Here is an 18,685-nt window from a genome sequence, read left to right on the forward strand (position 1 = left end):
CATTTGAATGCAGCCTTATGATAGTGACAGCTCTTTGGATCTCATATTGAGAGTTGACAGCAACAGATTCCAAATGCAAATAGCACACTTGAAATGAACTCTGGACCTTTTATCTGCTTCTTGTAAATGGGATAATGAGGGAATAACACACACCTGGCCATGGAATAGCTGAGCAGCCAATTATCCCATTACTTTTGGTCCCTTAAAAAGTGGGAGGCACATATACAAACTGTTGTAATTCCTACACCTTTCACCTGATTTGGATCTAAATACCCTCAAATTAAAGCTGAAAGTCTGCAGTTAAAGCACATCGTGTTTGTTTCCTTTCAAACCCTTTGTGGTGGTGTATAGAGCCAAAAAGATTAAAATTGTGTCGATGTCCCAATATTTATGGACCTGACTGTATAACCATTTTGAATATACATTTCATCTTGCTTGCTATATACTGTTGAGCCACATTTGTTACAATTGGCAGTAGAATAATAAGTCCTCTACAGGGATTAGGAGAGCAGCCTAGGCAGACTTTAATTTATTTAGGTGATAAAATGTAATAGAAGAATGTGACTTTATATTTGCATATTCCATTTTACCAGATTTATTGGTGTACTGCCTGAAAGATGAGACTTTACGCCTCTCACAAGATGTTGAGAGAGAGAGTTCTCCTTGGGATGAGGAAGGAAACATGGTTCGTATCATTAAAAAGTGAAATTTTTAATCAGCCTCCCAAGAGGGGCAGTAAATTTGTTTCTGAATGTAGAAAATGTAAACACCGTACATGGTTCTAACAGAATTAAACTGTCTTTCATTGTTTTATGGATGGCAGGAATCCTCCAATCATTGTTTGTTGTTTTTGGCTGAGACAAATCATTTTGAATATCAGCTTGATGTTTATTACGTTATTAAAGTGACACTAAACTCTGGTTTAGCTCTGAGTCCTCTCTCAGCCTCCTCCAAATCCCTTTTCTCTATCGTCCATTGACAGACGCAGCTCTCATACTTCTTATCCATTGGGTTATGCTGCTCCCTGCAGGCGTAGGCAGGAAAAAAAGCAATTCACCACTCCCACGGGGCTGTCCCTATAGGCATAACCCCACACACCCTGCTCCAGCAAAACAGTTTGTTTCTGCCTTGTGAAGGAGTGGGACCTAGGTTTCCTGCTGGGACTTGGGTCTCAGTTTTTTTATTCTTTTAACCACTTAAGCCCCGGAGGATTTTCCTGCTCAAAGACCAGGGCCTATTTTGCGATTCGGCACTGCATGATTTTAACGGACAATTGCGCAGTCGTGCGACGCTGTGCCCAAATGAAATTGACGTCCTTTTTTTCCCACAAACAGAGCTTTCTTTTGGTGGCATTTGATAACCTGTGCGATTTTTATTTTTTGTGCTATAAACAAAAAAAGAGCGACAATTTTGAAAAAATAACAATATTTTTCACATTTTTTGTAATGAAATTCTCAAAAAAAAACGGTAAAAATCTATTTTTTTTTTTAACATTTTAGGCCAATTTGTTTTCTGCTACATATTTTTGGTAAAAAAAATCGCAATAAGCGTATTTTGATTGGTTTGAGCAAAAGTTATTGCATTTTTAATAACTACGGGAAAGATTTATTTATGTCATTTTTATGTTTTTTTTTTTTTTTTAAGGAGTAATGGCAGCGATCTGCGTTTTTTTTTTTTTTTTGCGGGACTGCGACATTGCGGCGGACAGATCGGACCCCTGACTGACATTTGGGAGTACCAGTGACATTACTACAGTAATCAGTGCTATAAATATGCACTGTTACTGTAAAAATTATACAGGCAGGGAAGGGGTTAACTTAGAGATCCAGGGGTTAAGTGTGTCCCTAGGGGCGTGCTTCTAACAGTCAAGGGGCGTGGCTTTTTATGTAACCACAGAGACATACGAACCTACATAGCAGGATCGTATAGTCTCTGGTGTTACCCCAGGGAGAATGACAGACGGCTTTGTTTACATCAGCCGCCTGCGTTTCTCCCTCTCCAGCGGGAGATTGCGAGTGGCCGGCGGACATCGGAGCGTGCGCTCGCCCCCTCCAGGCTCCTGGGCGAGCGATGTAGTACTACGTCACTTTGCCCAGGAGGGGCTGACCACTGCAGTAAATGTACTTGCGGCGGTCGGCAAGTGGTTAAGAATATTTTGTTTTATTTCTCTTTACTCACTTTGCTAGTTAGTGTTCAGGGGGATCCTCCTGGTGATCTACAAGCAATGCCAGGCTGAGGTTTCGCACTGGATGATCTAGATCCTTAAGGTCTCCCAGCCTGACTTACAAGCGTGAGCAGGTTATACGACAGAGCCCCTTTTTGGATGGGGACGAACCTGCGAGTGGATGTCTCGGTGGAATGCGGCGGTTTTGTGTCTTCTTTCACGGCTTGCAACGAAACTGTTTTTCTGGAGCAGGGTGTGGGTTATGCCTATAGGGACAGCCCCATGGGCCTGGTGAATTGCTTTTTTTCCTGCCTAGTACTACGCTTGCAGGGAGCAGCATAACCCAATGGATAAGAAGTATGAGAGCTGCGTCTGTCAATGGACGATAGATATTCAAAATGATTTGTCTCAGCCAAAAACAACAAACAATGATTGGAGGATTCCTGCCATCCATAAAACAATGATCTGCATCTGTCAATGGACTCAAGAAAAGGATTTTACAGTAAATTCTTACAAAAATCCAGTTTTCTTTTGCTGCTGTGATCCAGCTTCACTTTTAAAGGGTGGCTGTGTTTGTTCTCCATGGTCCCACTGTATCTAGGAATGTAGCCAGCCTCTCTTGCCTGCTCCCAAGTTGGACTGGAGATTATGGCTGCCCATACATGGATCAAAATTTGGCCAGTTCAGCAGGAACCGGACAAATGTTGATCCAAGTATGGTGGCTTCCATTCATGCGTCGACAAACCGACTGCTTGAAAATTTCAGTTCGATCAGTTCTGCAGCCTGTTGGCTGCTGTGTGGATCATTGTATTCTGACAGCAGGGAAACGGGGGAGTCTTCCAGCTGTGTCAGAATACAAAGACACAGTGGGGAATATTCCTGCATCCTTACAGAATGTGTAACTGGTGGAATCGGGTCCGTTTTTTTTTTTTTTTTTGTTCAACCGTCTGGCTGAACAAAAAAAAACAAAAAAAAAACTGACCCATGCAACTAATATGCATTGCTTATACCCAACAAATGGAAGTGAGGGGGGAAAATATTCTACAAAAAATATATATTTTTTATACTTTCTGCTATAAAACATATGCAATAAAAATGTTTTAAAACCAAATGCCTTCATCAGTTTAGGCCAATATGTATTCTACATATTTTGGTCAAAAAATACCAATAAGCGTATATTGATTAGTTTGCGCAAATGTTATAGCGTCTACAAACTATGGTATATTTACTGGAATTTGTATTTATTTTTTCTTTATACTAGTAATGGTGACGATCAGAGACTTCTAGCGGGATTGCGATATTGCGGTGGACAATCTGACACTAACTGACACTTTGTGGGAACCAGTGACACTAATACAGTGATCAGTGCTAAAAATAAGCACTGTGTTAATGACACTAGCTGGGAAGGGGTTAAACATTTAGGGCGATCAAAGGGTTACATGTGTGCCTAACCAGTGTTTTTGTGTGCTGCTTTCATTAATGGATGTGCTGGATTTTATCAAACAAAATACAACACATCCCCCGCTGACAGGACAGAGCACTGCCTTGTTTAGCTAGGCAGAGCTCCATCCACTTCACCGATCAGTGAGTCCAGATGGGCATCCATTGGCTGGAACCCACTGATCAACTTCTGCGTGATTCTGGGCTGAGCGACTGCCCTGTAGCAGTAAAGCAACTATGGGGCGGTCGCTAAATGGTTAAGGTTACTTTAACCACTTCATCCCCCTGAGACCTAGTAGTACGTCCATTGGTTGAAATGTTTGTACCAGGACAAGCATCATCCCAGTATCAAAATTTTCAATCAGTGCTGGGCTTTCCTGTATAGCCTCTCAGATCACTTCTATAGGGCACAGAAGGGGCCCCCCTCCTGTTGCCGCCTACTGCCTTCACTGGGCTCTCCCGATACACTGCTGCTTGGTCCCATTGTGCACTCAGAGGGTAGGAAGGTATATCTGAACCCATTCACACTTACTTTGCACATAGACAGAGACAAACAAACAGCTATTTTTTCAGAATACCAAAAGGTAGGAATCTGCAACAAAGTGTATTAAAATCATTGCAATGTACATAGTTCACCCAAAGGGAAATGTTTTTTCTATACTCTATACTAAGACACACCTCTAGGGGGCCATTCCTTAGCCATTATCCTGATCCAGTTATCACTGTTCCTCAGTTTTATGCTGCCTAGTATCAGGAGTAGGCTAGCTCTTACCTGCTGGGACCTAGTGTCTTAGTTTCTTTGTTTTTTTCCTAAAATATTTTTTTTTTCTTTGAAAATAGCTTTTTATTTCTCTCTATATCGCTGGTCAGTCAGGGAATTTTCCTGGAGGACTACAAACGACAGCAAAGCTGGGCCTCACACTGGATAATATATATCCTTATGAGTCCCAGCCTGCCAACGAGGTCACTGGCGCGCCCAGGCCTTGCAACGACAGTGCCCCTCGGGATGGGGACGAGCCTGCGGAGGTCCATCTTCACCGAGGGTGTCTCAACTCCGGAACGCCTGCGTGTTGCTAGAATCCCTCCCTGGCTGACGGCACCCCCACTCAGGGTGGGAGGTCTCCCGTATCAGAGCGGTGCACACTTTTTCTGGACTGGTGAGTACTACTACCCTCTTGTCCCTGGGAATAGGACCTGTAGGGGGGTTCTGTGGACCCACTTATAGGGGATGGCAGTGCTGGTGGTCTCTGTGATATCCCTCTTCTGGCCAGCGTGGTAAGTTCCCTCCCTCCCTGGCCCTGCTGAGGGTGCTGTGTGGGGCACTTGCTGTACCTTGGGGCGTGGGGGGGCTCCATAGCATCAAGGGGTTCTCCCTGGGGTCCCCTGTGGTGGCCAGATCGTGTGTATGTGCTGTATTTGGCGCCGTTTAGCGTGGCCGCCATTTCGGATAAAGGCAGGTTGTCTGGGCTCAGTGTATGGGCAGCAGCCATTTTAGGTCCTTGTCCTGGCACTGAACGGGCGCCATCTTGGCTGTGGGCAAACGCCTAGTAAGGACAGCGGCCATCTTGCCTGTGATTCCTCCCATTGACTTTCATTAGGCACCATTTTTTTGTGGTTCAGGGTGGGCGTATGCCTCTAGGGGTGTGAGGTCACTTCCTCCCTCCCTTCCATTTCTTCACTGAGCAGCGTGTGGCAAGTAGTGACACTGTGGAGGGATTTTTACTGTTTTCTCGGGCAATTTCCTGGTAATCTGTTTTCTCTTGTGGCTATTGCCTTTTCTGAAGGGGCTCTTCAAGTAGTGCAAGTGGCGGTGGGGGTCACGGGAACCGCAGTTTTAAAGGGTCAGTGTCCCATTAATTTTACATTGTAATTAAGGACTCCCAGGATAACAAACTCCCCACAGACTTGGTTGTGGCTTCGGGCACTCCTGAATCCTCTTCCATGGCCTCATTATCTGCTGCTCTTGCAACTTTGGCATCCAAAGTGGATCTGCTGATGTCGGAATGCACTTCTCAAAAATGGTCTATGCCCTCCCAGTCCTCTAAATCAGAGCCTGATTTGGTTGCCATGGACAACGTCACCCCGGAGAGGTCTCTGTCCTCACTTTCCGAGGGGGAGGATGAATCTTCCTCCACGGTGGCGCGGGAATGCGCTGTGATGGATGCACTCATTAGTTCCATTAGGGAGACTTTGAATCTTGACGATGAGCTGTCTCAGTCAAGTAAGCTGGCTGCCTTTGGGTTCCGGAGGGCCCAGAAGTCAGGTCAGGTTTTCCCCTGCCCTGAGGAGTTTCACGAAATTGTGAACGATCAATGGCGTCGCATTAAACATATGCTGGTGGTGCCTAAGTGTTTTCACTACCGCTATCCCTTTGCGGAGGTTGTGGAAAAACGTTGGACAGTGTCCCCTAAGGTGGACCACACTGTTTCTAGGCTAAATAAATCCACCTTGATGCTGATGGAGGACTCTCTGGTGTTCAAGGATCCCGCAGATAGGCTTGCGGATGTATTTGGTGGCGGGATCCCTGCTAGGGTTGCCACCTCATCCCTTTAATCCAGGACACATATTAATTACACAGGTTCTAAGGCTGATATGCACCAAGTGAGTATAATTACCACCCTAATCAGCCACAGAACCTGTGTAATTAATGTGTGTCCTGGTTTAAAGGGATGAGGTGGCAACCCTAATCCCTGCCCAAACCTGTGTTTGCTTCGGTGATGGCCTCTCAGGCTCTCACGGCATGGTCCAAGGTGCTTCGGAGCACCCTGGTGGTGGAGTCGGCCTCTCCAACTGCCCTTGACATGGTGGATCAGATGACCCAGGCCGGGATGTACCTGTGTGACACGGCCTTGGACGAGGCTCCGTTAGTCACTCGGCTATCTGCGGTCGGGGTCGTGGTCCGCCGCATTATTTGGCTGAAAAGCTGGTCGGCTGGCTGGTCACAAAAAGCCGTGGTCAGGTAGGCCAAAGGCCGGTTCGGTGGCCCAGTCCACCTCTTCCTGAAGGGATGCCCTCACCCGTTTTAGGGGTGGGTGGATGTCTGCATTGCTTTCAGGAACCCTGGTTGTCCAGAATTCAGGACAGGTGGGTTCACGAGCTGTTCACGAGCTGTTTCGTTCAGGGTACAAGATCGAGTTTCGATCTCGCCCTGCAGACAGGTTCTTCCCATCAAATCTCCATCTGACTCCCGATCATTTCAGAGATCTCATGGGGGCGGTACAAGATCTGCTTGCCCAAGGAGTCATTGTGCCAGTGCCTTCGTGGGGCAGGTTTCACGGTTTTTATTCCAACCTGTTCACGGTGCCCAGAAAAGAGGGTGAAGTGCGTCCGATTCTGGACCTAAAGTCTCTGAACTGCTTTGTGCGGGTGCAGAAGTTCCGGATTGAATCCATCAGGTCAGTGGTGGCGTCGTTGTGTCCAGGGGACTCCCTGGCCTCCATCGCCTTGAAGGATGTGTATCTGCACATTCCTATTTACGAGGGTCATCAGAGATATCTCCGCTTTGCGGTGGCAGAGGAGCATTACCAGTTTGTGGCGTTGCCCTTCGGTCTCGCTTCGGCTCCCAGGGTATTCACCAAGGTTTTGGCTTCAGTGCTGGCTTTGCTGCGTTAAAGGGGGATTGCGGTCCTCGGTTATCTGGATGACCTCCTGTTAAGGTCGAGCTCGTATGCCACTTTGACGAGCGATCTGTCCATAATGGTTCAGACACTCCAGGAGTTCAGGTGGACCATCAATTTTCAGAAGTCGGCACTGATTCTGTCAGTTCGCCTTCAGTACCTTGGGATGGTCCTGGACTCAGGTCAGGCATAAGTTTTTCTTCCGGAGGAAAAACTTTGCACCCTGCAGGACGAGATCAGGTCCCTCAGGGGCAACGATCTCTCCTCCTTGCAGGCCTGTATGCGGTCCCTGGGTCTGATGGTTTCGGCCTTCAAAGCCATCCTGTTTGCTCAATTTCACACGAGAACTTTGCAAGCGGAGATCCTGGCCAGGTGGGACAGAACGCCTTAGTCTTTGGAGAGGAGAATTTCTCTGAGCCACCTCGCAAGATAGGATCTTTTGTGGTGGCTCCGGTCACCAACACTGACATGAGGCAAGTCCTTCCAGCCTCTGCTGTGGACGGTGCTCACCACGGAGGCTGCTCACCACGGATTCCAGCCTATCAGGCTGGGGTGGAGTTCTGAGCAGGCTTTGTGCCCAGGGGACGTGGTCGACGGAGGAGGCCTCCTTACCGATAAATGTCTTGGAGCTCCGAGCAATCAAACTCTGCCTATTCTGTTGGTCAACTCGGCTTCACGGTTGCCCGGTTTGGGTACAGACGGACAACGCCAGGGCGGTGCCTTACATCAATCACCAAGGTGGCACCAAGAGTGCCCGGGCGGCCACGGAAGTGGCCGAGATTCTAGCCTGGGCCAAGATGCACATTCCTGCGAATTCGGCCGTTCACATTCCAGGTGTAGCGAACTGGCAGGTGGACTATCTGAGTCGCCAGACCCTGGACCAGGGAGAATGTTCCCTACATCCGGAGATGTTTCGCCTACTGTGTGTCAGGTGGGGGTCTCCGGATGTGGACTTGTTCGCATCCCGTCTCAACAACAAGGTGGGAAGGTTTGTGGCACCATTGGATAAAAGGGACAAAGGAAGGCCAGCTAACCCGGCAGAGGAAACCAAAAAAATGGTTCACTGGAAAGTAAGGGAAAGAGAAAAAGGAGAAAGGGGAGAAAGAGCAGACTAAAGATACAGGTGGGGAGACAGTGAAGGGGAGGGGGAGGTAAATGGGGGGTAACCCCAGAGACTTACGCTATACACCAACTTGTCACCCTAAGACAAGAATTGTGTTACTGGTCAGATCACAGATTCACAAAAAAACAAAAAAAAAAAATGCAGTCAACACATTTAGGAATTGGTAAGCTGTAAGACATTACATTTTTTTTTTTTTTTGTGTGTGTGTGGGGGGGGGGGGGGGTTTAATACCACTTTAAATCTCTGTTGTGGTCTGAACAGAGGCATTTTATTCTACCACTATTATTTTAATTCTAAATATTTCTAGTAAGTGGGTTTTTTTTTTTTTTTTTTGTTTTTTGCTTTTTTTTTTCAAAAACTCAAAAGCTTTTAACCATCACCACCTTACATTTAGATGTGAAGAGTGAGAGGATGCCTTATATCCAATATAGGTTGTCAATTCTTTAAAAGCTCTCCTGATCACTGTCTGTATTTTCCAATATTTATGCTATTTCTTTGCTGTTTTGTATATACAAGTGTGGTTGTCAGATTCAGTACTGTATTATGCCTGAAGAAGAAAAAATGTGTTTTTCCATTTCCAGTCCACTAAGATAACCAATAAACAGCATTCATTTAAGTATACATTTTCTAGCAGAAGTGACAGAAGAATCTGGTTTAATGTAATGTCATATTATGCAAAAATTGGGAAGTCTGGAAAGGTGCAATGAATACGTCTTTACAGCACTGCATGCATAATGAACAATTTAAACTGAGTTTCATGTTGACTAAATCAGCTGAATTGCTTGAACGCAGGTCGAATAAATATACTTGAAGGAAATGCATAGTGTAGCTTCAATAGGCATATAATTTCAGTTATTACTGTAGTGACAAACTTTCAAAACAATGGGCCAGTTTATTGCCCTTCAAACTTCAGGGGGCCAATCTGTAGCCAGTGTGAGTAGAATATTCCCAGACATCAATGAGAGTAAATTATGCCATAGGCTTGGTGGTCAGTGGGATTAAACAAAAAGGGAGGGAATAGTGACCCCTAATTGGTGTCAGTGAAAGGAATAGTGCTTGATCATTTGTGTCAGTGGGAGAATTAGTTCCCCATCTTTGGTGTCAGAGGGAGGAATAGTGCCTCATCATTGGTGTCAGGGGAAGGAATAGTGTTCCATCACTGGGGTTAGTAGAAGGAATAGTGCCTCATCATTGGTGTCAGTGGAAGGAATAGTGTTCCATCACTGTGGTTAGTAGAAGGAATAGTGCCTCATCATTGGTGTCAGTGGAAGGAATAGTGTTCCATCACTGGGGTTAGTAGAAGGAATAGTGCCTCATCATTGGTGTCAGGGGAAGGAATAGTGTTCCATCACTGGGGTTAGTAGAAGGAATAGTGCCTCATCATTGGTGTCAGGGGAAGGAATAGTGTTCCATCACTGGGGGTAGTAGAAGGAATAGTGCCTCATCATTAGTGTCAGTGGAAGGAATAGTGTTCCATCACTGGGGTTAGTAGAAGGAATAGTGCCTCATCATTGGTGTCAGGGGAAGGAATAGTGTTCCATCACTGGGGTTAGTATAAGGAATAGTGCCTCATCATTGGTGTCAGGGGAAGGAATAGTGTTCCATCACTTGGGGTTAGTAGAAGGAATAGTGCCTCATCATTGGTGTCAGTGGAAGGAACAGTGTCCCATCATTGGTGTCAGTGGGACAAGGAATGCCTTGAGTGGAAGGAATAGTGCCACAAGGGCCAGGTCAAAGCAAGCAATGGGCCACATCTGCCCCCCCCCCCCCGGGCCATAGTTTGGAGACCTCTGTCCTCTGTTGTAGTGCAAACCTTAACCACCTCACTACTGGACACTTTCACCCCCTGCCTACCGAGGCCATTTTTCAGCGCTATTACTTGTGAATGACAGTCATTCAGCACTTTATCTAAATACATTTTCTAACATTTTTTAGACAGAGCTATCGTTTGGTGGGATTTAATCACCTCTGGACTATTTGTTTTTTGCTACATGAAAGAAAAAAAAATAAAAAAGAAAAAAAAATGTATTTTTTTAGTTTCTGTTATAACATTTAGCAAAAAATAAAAAAACATATATATATATATATAAAATAAAATGGCGGTCATTGCAACTTTTTATGTCACACGGTATTTGCGCGGAAATATTTCAAACGTGTGTTTTTGGGGAAAAAAAAGTTTTATGAATTAAAAAAAAACAGAACACTTAAGTTAGTCAAATTTTTTGGTATAATGTGAAAGATGATGTTACACCAAGTAAATAGATACCTAACATGTCACGCTTTAAAATTGCGCACACTCATGGAATGAAGCCAAACTTCCATACTTAAAAATCTCTATAGGCGACACTTTAAAATTTTTTACAGGTTACCAGTTTAGAATTACAGTGGAGGTCTTGGGCTAGAATTGTTGCTCTTGCTCTAACGTTTGTGGTGATATCTCACATGTATGGATTGAAAGCCGTTTACATATGCGGCCTCGACAAACTCATGCGTTTGTTTTATTTTTACACTTTCCCTTTTATTTTTATTTATTTTTTGATCACTTTTATTCCTATTACAAGGAATGAAAACATCCCTTGTGAAAGGAATAGGGAATGACAGGTCCTCTTTATGGGGAGATCTGGGGTTAATAAGACCTCAGATCTCTCCTACAGGTTAGAAAGCCTGAAATTAAAAAAAAAAATTATCTTGGCTATTCAGCCAAGATCAGTGCAGTATTGAAAATTGCCAGTTCGGGCGTAACGTCATCCCGTTGCACCTGGGCTTCTGAGAGTCGTAGAGACTTGGGAGGACCATCTGGTTTCTTCTCTGGCTCGCCGATCGCAGGGGCAAGCCGGTAGAAGCATCGGAGGGCGGCGGAAGGGGGGGAGATGTCCCCTTCCACCATGTGTAAGAATGATCCAGCAGCTGAACAGCCGCTATGATTGTTCTCATGGTGAACGGACTCGCCGGCTGAGAAAAATTATATCTGAATGATGCCTGCAGCTGCAGGCATCATTCAGATATCCCCGCTCAAAGCCCTGGACGTCATATGATGTCCAGCGGTATGGAAGTGGTTTAAAAACACACATTACACTTATGAGAATGATGATTCAAATCAGCGTTGTTTACACATTAATAAAACACACAGCGGTGGTCAGCAGGCTGCTCCTTCAGAATGGTGTCACAAATATGGCTCCGCCAACGCGTTTCCCTGTTACAGGCTTCAACTGGGAAAGAAGACACAAACTCTCTCCAGGGTTCTGAAAGCTCCCACTGATATTGTTATGTCTCCTGCCCTAGGTTCTAAAAACACAAACTCTCTATAGGCTGGTGAAAGCTCCCACTGATACTGTCACGTCTCCTGCCTATTTTGTTCTTAACTGCTTGAGTCCCCAGGCCTTTTTCTCCAATATTTCTCTTGAGTTTCCAAAAATGTTTTATTTCAAGATGTCTTGGTTCTGTATATTACACCTTTTAGCGTTTTGTAGTCTACCCAAAAGTTTTATACATTTTTTTAGGACAGAAAAGACTTTCATTTAGTAGCAGATTTGGGTACAAATATTTGTACTGCCTTGGTTTTTATTGATAATCAATTTGCAAAATAATGTGTAACATTTGAGAAAAATGCTTTTTCCTGGACTTTTCCCCAATGCAATGTTTACACAATTTGTGCAACCCCTTTTATTTACCCTAAAATATGCCAAAAATGTCTGTTTATTAAAATATCACATAAGTGTGACTTTTATAATAAAATGAAATATTCTGCACAATCTACACCATATATACAATAAACGCTGCCTTAATAAAGTGCAGTAAACACCCCAAGTTCTCAGTATAGCGCAAATATTGTCAAATCTCTAAACAAAATACAGGGGTGACTTTTATGTAACGTAGCTCAAAGTGAACTTGTGTCTCATTTTAGGAGATCTTTAGTACCCTTTCCACACTACATTGTGATGCACACAGGCAAAAAGTTGGGTGAACGAAGACACAAATTAGCATGATGGCTTTTTCATAGGCTTGTGATCAGTAAAAATGTAACTGACCTCATGTCTACTTATGTAAGCATTTGATGCTTGCGCAGTAAATACAGATGTCATCCAAATCCTCTGATGTCTGTATATAACAAAAAGAGTAAGCGCTACAGGATTAAGAGCCGCTGGCACAAAAAGACAACCATCTCATAACACAATATATTCAATAGTACAGCGCACAACCAAAACCTAAAATGAATACGTCCTACAATAATTCATATGGTGTTTACCACATCTGTGCTCAGAAAAATAAATATAGAAAATAATTCAACAATTTCATATAATAATAGTGCAAAAATGTCATATGTTAAATTCCAAGCACTGATGTAAGTCCACTTCCAGATACTGTAAATACGGTGCCAAAAAATAACTTGAAGGTGCTTCCACACAGTGCTGAATTCCACCACCACTATGCACTCACCAAGACAAAGCTTCCGCCTTGATCCTCACAAAAGGCTATCCTGTGCCAATCAAATAGGGATGGGCGACTCGTCCTAGAAGGAGAAAAGCTCACCACACGGAACCCAAAGTAGTATGATAGTGTAGTATTTATTTTAAAGTTGATAAAATGTACAACATCTAAAATCCACATGGAAACTCTATCAAACAGCGGGTAAACATACCAGGATGGACGCTGTTCCGGAACCCAGATGCAGCGGTGTGATGCCAGCGTGTGCCAGGATGGCTGCTGCTCCGGAAACCAGATGCGGCGGCGTTATGTCAGCACGAGGATCTCTACGCACTGGCATCATGCCGCCGCATCTGGGTTCCAGAGCGGTGGCCACGCTGGTATATTTGCCCGTTGTGTTTGATATTGTTTCCACATGGATTTTAGATGTTGTACATTTTATCAACTTTAAAATAAATACTACACTATCATATTATCAAAATAAATGTACCTATTTTTTCCCCACCCTTTTTCTTTATGAAGGGTCTGGATTTGGTCAATGCAATCAAGCCATTAACCACTTTACCCCTGGAAGATTTACCCCCCTTCATGACCAGGTAATTTTGTTGCAACACGGCACTGCGTTATTTTAACGATTGCATGGTCATGCAACGCTGTACCCAAATAAAATTTATAAAAAAAAATGTTTCCTTCAAATAGAGCTTTCTTTTGCTGCTGTTTAACCACTTAAGCCCTGGAAGATTTTACCCCCTTCCTGACCAGGGCCTATTTTGCGATTCGGCACTGCGTGACTTTAACGGACAATTGCGCGGTCGTGCGACGCTGTACCCAAACAAATTTGACATCCTTTTTTTTCCCACAAACAGAGCTTTCTTTTGGTGGTATTTGCGCTATAAACAAAAAAAGAGCGTCAATTTTGCAAAAATAACAATATTTTTCACATTTTTTTTATATGAAATTCCCCAAAAAAAATGTAAAAATCAAAATTTTTTTTATATTTTCGGCCAATTTGTTTTATGCTACATATGTTTGGTAAAAAAAAAATCGCACAAAGCGTATTTTGATTGGTTTGCGCAAAAGTTATCGCGTTTACTAACAAAGGGAAAGATTTCTGTCATTTTTGTTGTTTTTTTTTTTTAACGCGTAATGGCGGCGATCTGCGATTTTTTTTTTTTTTTTTTGCGGTACTGCGACATTGCGGCAGACAGATCGGACCCTTGACTGACATTTTTGACACTTTTGGGGTTACCAGTGACATTTATACAGCAATCAGTGCTATACATATGCACTGTTACTGTAAAATTACACTGGCAGTGAAGGGGTTAACTTTTTTGGGAGGGAGGGGCTATGTGTGTCCCTAGGGGCGTTATTCTAACTGTGATTGGCTGTGGCTTGAGATGTATGAACAGTGATCAACGGTTCTACATAGTAGAACCGTAAAATCACTATTCATACACCGGGGAGAATGACAGGCGGCTTGTTTACATTAGCCGCCTGTCTTTCTCCCTCTCCACCGACGATTGCGAGTGGCCGGCGGACGATTGGGTCCGCCGGTCACACGCGCGGGGGGGTCCGTGACCACTCGGGAGCGGGAGCGAGCCTCCGGGGGCGTGCGCTCGCTCCCTAGACCCTCACAGGCTAGCGATGTAGTACTACATCGCTCTGCCTGTGAGGGGCTGACTGCTGCAGTAAATAGTCGTGCAGCGGTCGGGAAGTGGTTAATCACCACTGTTTTTGTTTTTTCTTGCACTATAAAAAAAGACTGACACTTTTGAAAAAAAAAATACAATTTTTTTTCTTTCTGCTATAAACATATCCAATAAAAATTGTAAAAAATCGAATTTCTTCATAAATTTAGACAAAATGTATTTTGCTACATATTTTTGGTAAAAAAAGATCCCAATACAGTAAGCATATATTGATTGGTTTGCTCAAAAGTTATAGCGTCTACAAACTATGATATACTGGACTTTTTATTTATTTATTTTGGTCTTTAAGTGGTTAATTGGTCACTATAGCCATTATCTATTGCTGCAGAGTTGAATCTGAGGGTATTACAAATACGGTACCTATTTTGTGTCTGGCTCATAAAGATGCATTCTGCATTGTTTGTAACTGGGTTTAAAGCCTGATGTTTTTAAATGTAGAAACATTTTGTCTTTCAGGTTTATTGCCCAGAACATAATGAGATTACAACGCCTTGGAATCACTCACATCCTAAATGCTGCAGAAGGGAATTCCTTCATGCATGTAAACACAAATCCTGCTTTTTATGAAGGAACAGGCATTACCTACCATGGTATTCCAGCTAATGACAGACCAACATTTGACCTCAGCTCTTACTTTGAAGAAGCCTCAGACTTCATTGATAAAGCATTGTCACAAAAAGATGGTGAGTACCCCTAGAGATTAAAGTTGTAATTTGCATCTGCCATACTGTATACTTCATTGTTACTTTTCCTTCGCTTATTATTATTATTATTATTCAGGATTTATATAGTGCCAAAAGTTTACGCAGCACTTTACAATATAAAAGGGAGACAATACAGTTACAATACAATTAAATATAAGAGGATTAAGAGGGCCCTCTTAGTAAATGAGGTGAAGCTCTGCTGGTTTCCATCGCCCAGTCATGTGCAAAAATACTTTTTTTTTTTTTTTTCCTCGCATGTGATTGGGTATTCTTTGCAAAGTGAATTTTCCTCACATTCACTAAGCTAAGAGAAAATCCAATTTCAAAGTGAAAAGCCTGTTGTTAATGCATCAATCCTGTTGTGTGCCAATGAATTCTGTATCCAAAGTCAAACAATGACATCATTTATAGTCTGACCAAATATAATTCCCACATCATTTACAATCTTGCTATATTGATACTGTTAAAAATATGTACCATAGTTGAACTATAGAGATAAAGACACCATCCTGCGATTAAACAGGGAAAAGGGCAATATCCCTTTTGGAAATGGACGGATTGCGATATTCCCCGACTTTTCGGCCGAAGTGCAGAAAAAGCGCAAGACCTTTCTTGAAGCCAAACCTAGACTACGTGTCAAGAACATAAAATATGCTATGTTGTTCCCGGCTCGTCCGCGAGTGGAGGGGGGAGACAGAGTTCATTTTTTTGACGACCCTGAGGCTGCCATATCGTGGCTGGAACGCCTGGACACTCGGAACTGAACTCCCCCCTGCCTCTTTTCTACTACCCGCCGGTGACCGGCTCGTTGGCAATTTCTCTCACCTGGCAGCTCCCTTTCCGGGTTGTGCATCCTATACCCTTGTCTGGAAGGTGACTATGACTGCTCCTGTGCTGCCTTAAACTCCCTCACTTTTATCCTGCCCGGTCCACGAACCATCCCCTGGTCTGGAGGAGGACCACGCTATTCTCCTATGTGCCTTGATATCCTTAAATGTTTGAATTTACTTCTCTCTTTCTTTTGTCTCTTTCTCCCCTCCTTCTTTTGCCTCGGTGATCGTAATCTCTATCTACCTTCCCCTCTATTTCCTCCTATGGCTCCATGTGTGCTTTTGATTACTGCTGCCCGTGGGTTTTTTGGCCGGTGGGCCCTAGTCCTCTTTTCTTCTTCTTCTTCTCTCTTACCGAACCCCTTTTCTCTACCCTTGTCCTTTCCCCTTTTTTTTTCCTTTTCACTGCTTCTGGCTTTCTTCTCCCCTCTTCCTTTTTTCTTCCTCTTCCCTTACTTTTGGTACTCCTTACCTTGTTTTCTAGCTTTCCTACGATTGTGCCTTTGCTACCCAGCGAAGTTTCGCCCGAGGGCTCTGTGTTAGGCAGAGCTGCGCACCAACCACTTCTCCATTGTCTGTGTGGACGGTGGGGGCATATGCTCAGGCTGTTGTTTTCCTGGGCCAGATGCTGGACCTGTTTTTCCCCTCTTTTTTGGGCGGGGTTTTTTTATTATGGTCCTTATTTTCTTAAGTTTTGCAGGTCCGGATTCTGTTGTGGTTGGATATGGGATTTGAATGCCCTCACATGTTTGGGTTGGTGCAGGGCGGGGTGGGGGGAACTGTTTTCTTTATTGTTCACAAATGATCAGTATCTGTGGGAATGTGTATTGTTTACCCTGTTAAGTTTTATACGGCTATTTGCAGTACTTATGGAACAACTGTCTCTGTGCCTGACCGAGGCTACTCCCTTAACACGCATTGTGACTCTTATTATTGTGGGGGAAACGGGACCCCCGGAGCTCCTGCGCAGCTTGCTGCTACTGGCAATCAATGGCCCACCTTAAATTTCTAACATGGAACGTCCGGGGCCTGGGCGACAGGATTAAACGCTCGGCAGTGTTTAACTTTCTTAAAAGCCAGCGTGCAGATGTGGTGGTGCTGGTGGAGACCCACCTAGAGGGCAGACTTCAGATGGCACTCCATCGCCCGTGGATCGGCTGGACGTTCCATTCCATGTTCACTTCCCATTCGCAGGGTGTGGCTATACTCGTGGCCAAGACTGTACATTTTGAGCTCCGGGGATCCCTAGTAGACCCTCAGGGTAGATTTTGTGTTTCTTTCTGTGATGCTGTACGGGGAACCCTTCCTACGTACAGCATCACAGAAAGAAACACAAACGTATAGGCGTATTATGGCGTATTATGTGCCCCCCCATTTTCATCCACTATCCTTATGGAGGGCCTGGATTTCATGATTTTAAACCCCCACATACCAGTATTCTGGTTGGGGGATTTTAATAATACCCTGAATCCCAGTTTGGACAGACTTCATACGGTGCCCCCGTCATCTCCCTTACCCACCTCGACTAGATTTGCTAGACTGTTGACGGAATTTAACCTATTTGACACCTGGAGAGCTAAATACCCTGATGAGCTGGCCTACTCCTGTTACTCCTCTGCTCGTCAGTCCATGTCTCGCATAGATTTTATCCTGGTCTCCCCTTCCCTCCTCCCACGCCTGTTGGACGCTGGATTCTCGGCTCGGGGTTTGTCGGATCACTGTCCCTACTGGGTGAGGATTAGTTTTGGCCGTGACGGTCCCCCCCCCAGCGTGGAGGCTTAACCCACATTGGCTCGGGCTTCTTCCTGAGGAGGCGGATGTGTCGTCGGTCTGGAGACAGTTTTTTGCGGAGAATGAACATTCTGCCTCCCCGTCAGTGGTCTGGGAAACGTTTAAGCTACATGTCAGATCCCATTTAACACATGCAATCAATAAGATCAAGACTGAATCTTTGAAGAGCTATAATGGCGCTCTGCGCAATTTGGCTGCGGCAGAGCAGGCCTTCCAGGCGGCTCCAACGCCGGAGGGAGCCGCGCAGCTTAAGCTAGTAACTAGAGTGGTAGCACAGATGGAATACGAAAGGGCTCGTAGGAAGTTATTTTTCCAGAAGCAGAAACTGTTTGAGCACGGGAAGCGAGCTGGTAAGCTCTTGGCTTATCTGGTGCATTGCGAAGATAGGCCCCCGGTGGTGATTAAGTTGTGCTCGCCACAGGGTTCTTTGACCGCTGATCCTAAGCAGGTAGCTGATTTGTTCAGGGTGTTTTTTCAGGATCTTTACACTTCCGTGGCCCCGGCGGATGACCCTCTAATGAATGCTTTTTTGGCCTCTATAGAACTCCCCCAATTGTCGGCCGAGCAGGTGGAGTCTTTTGAGGCCCCGCTTACAGTGGAGGAGATCGTGGAGGCCATATCGCAATTCTCGAGAGCCAAATCACCCGGCCTAGACTGCCTCCCAATAGAATTCTATTCAGCATATGCTGAAGACTTGGCCCCACGCTTGTTGGCGTTATTTACAGATATTTTTGAGACCTCTACTCTGCCCCCATCCATGAGAGAGGCTCTGGTGGTTCTAATACCTAAGCCCGGTAAGGATCCGCAACGTCCAGAGTCCTATAGACCCATATCCCTTCTCCAGGTGGACGTGAAAATGTTGGCAAAACTCTTATCCATTCG

General features: G+C 44.6%; 1 protein-coding gene across 1 annotated transcript in view; it reads left to right on the top strand.

The window, feature by feature from the left end:
* Positions 1–18,685, top strand: part of DUSP3 (dual specificity phosphatase 3) — a 245,586-nt gene that overhangs the window by 123,733 nt on the left and 103,168 nt on the right. The window contains exon 2 of the mRNA XM_082272738.1: positions 14,935–15,161. Coding sequence (XP_082128864.1) covers positions 14,935–15,161 — 227 coding nt within the window. The remainder of the gene's footprint in view (positions 1–14,934; positions 15,162–18,685) is intronic.

The sequence above is a fragment of the Pelophylax lessonae genome (genome assembly GCF_965119305.1).
Source record: "Pelophylax lessonae genome assembly, chromosome: 11".
In the NCBI taxonomy this organism is placed as follows: domain Eukaryota; kingdom Metazoa; phylum Chordata; class Amphibia; order Anura; family Ranidae; genus Pelophylax; species Pelophylax lessonae.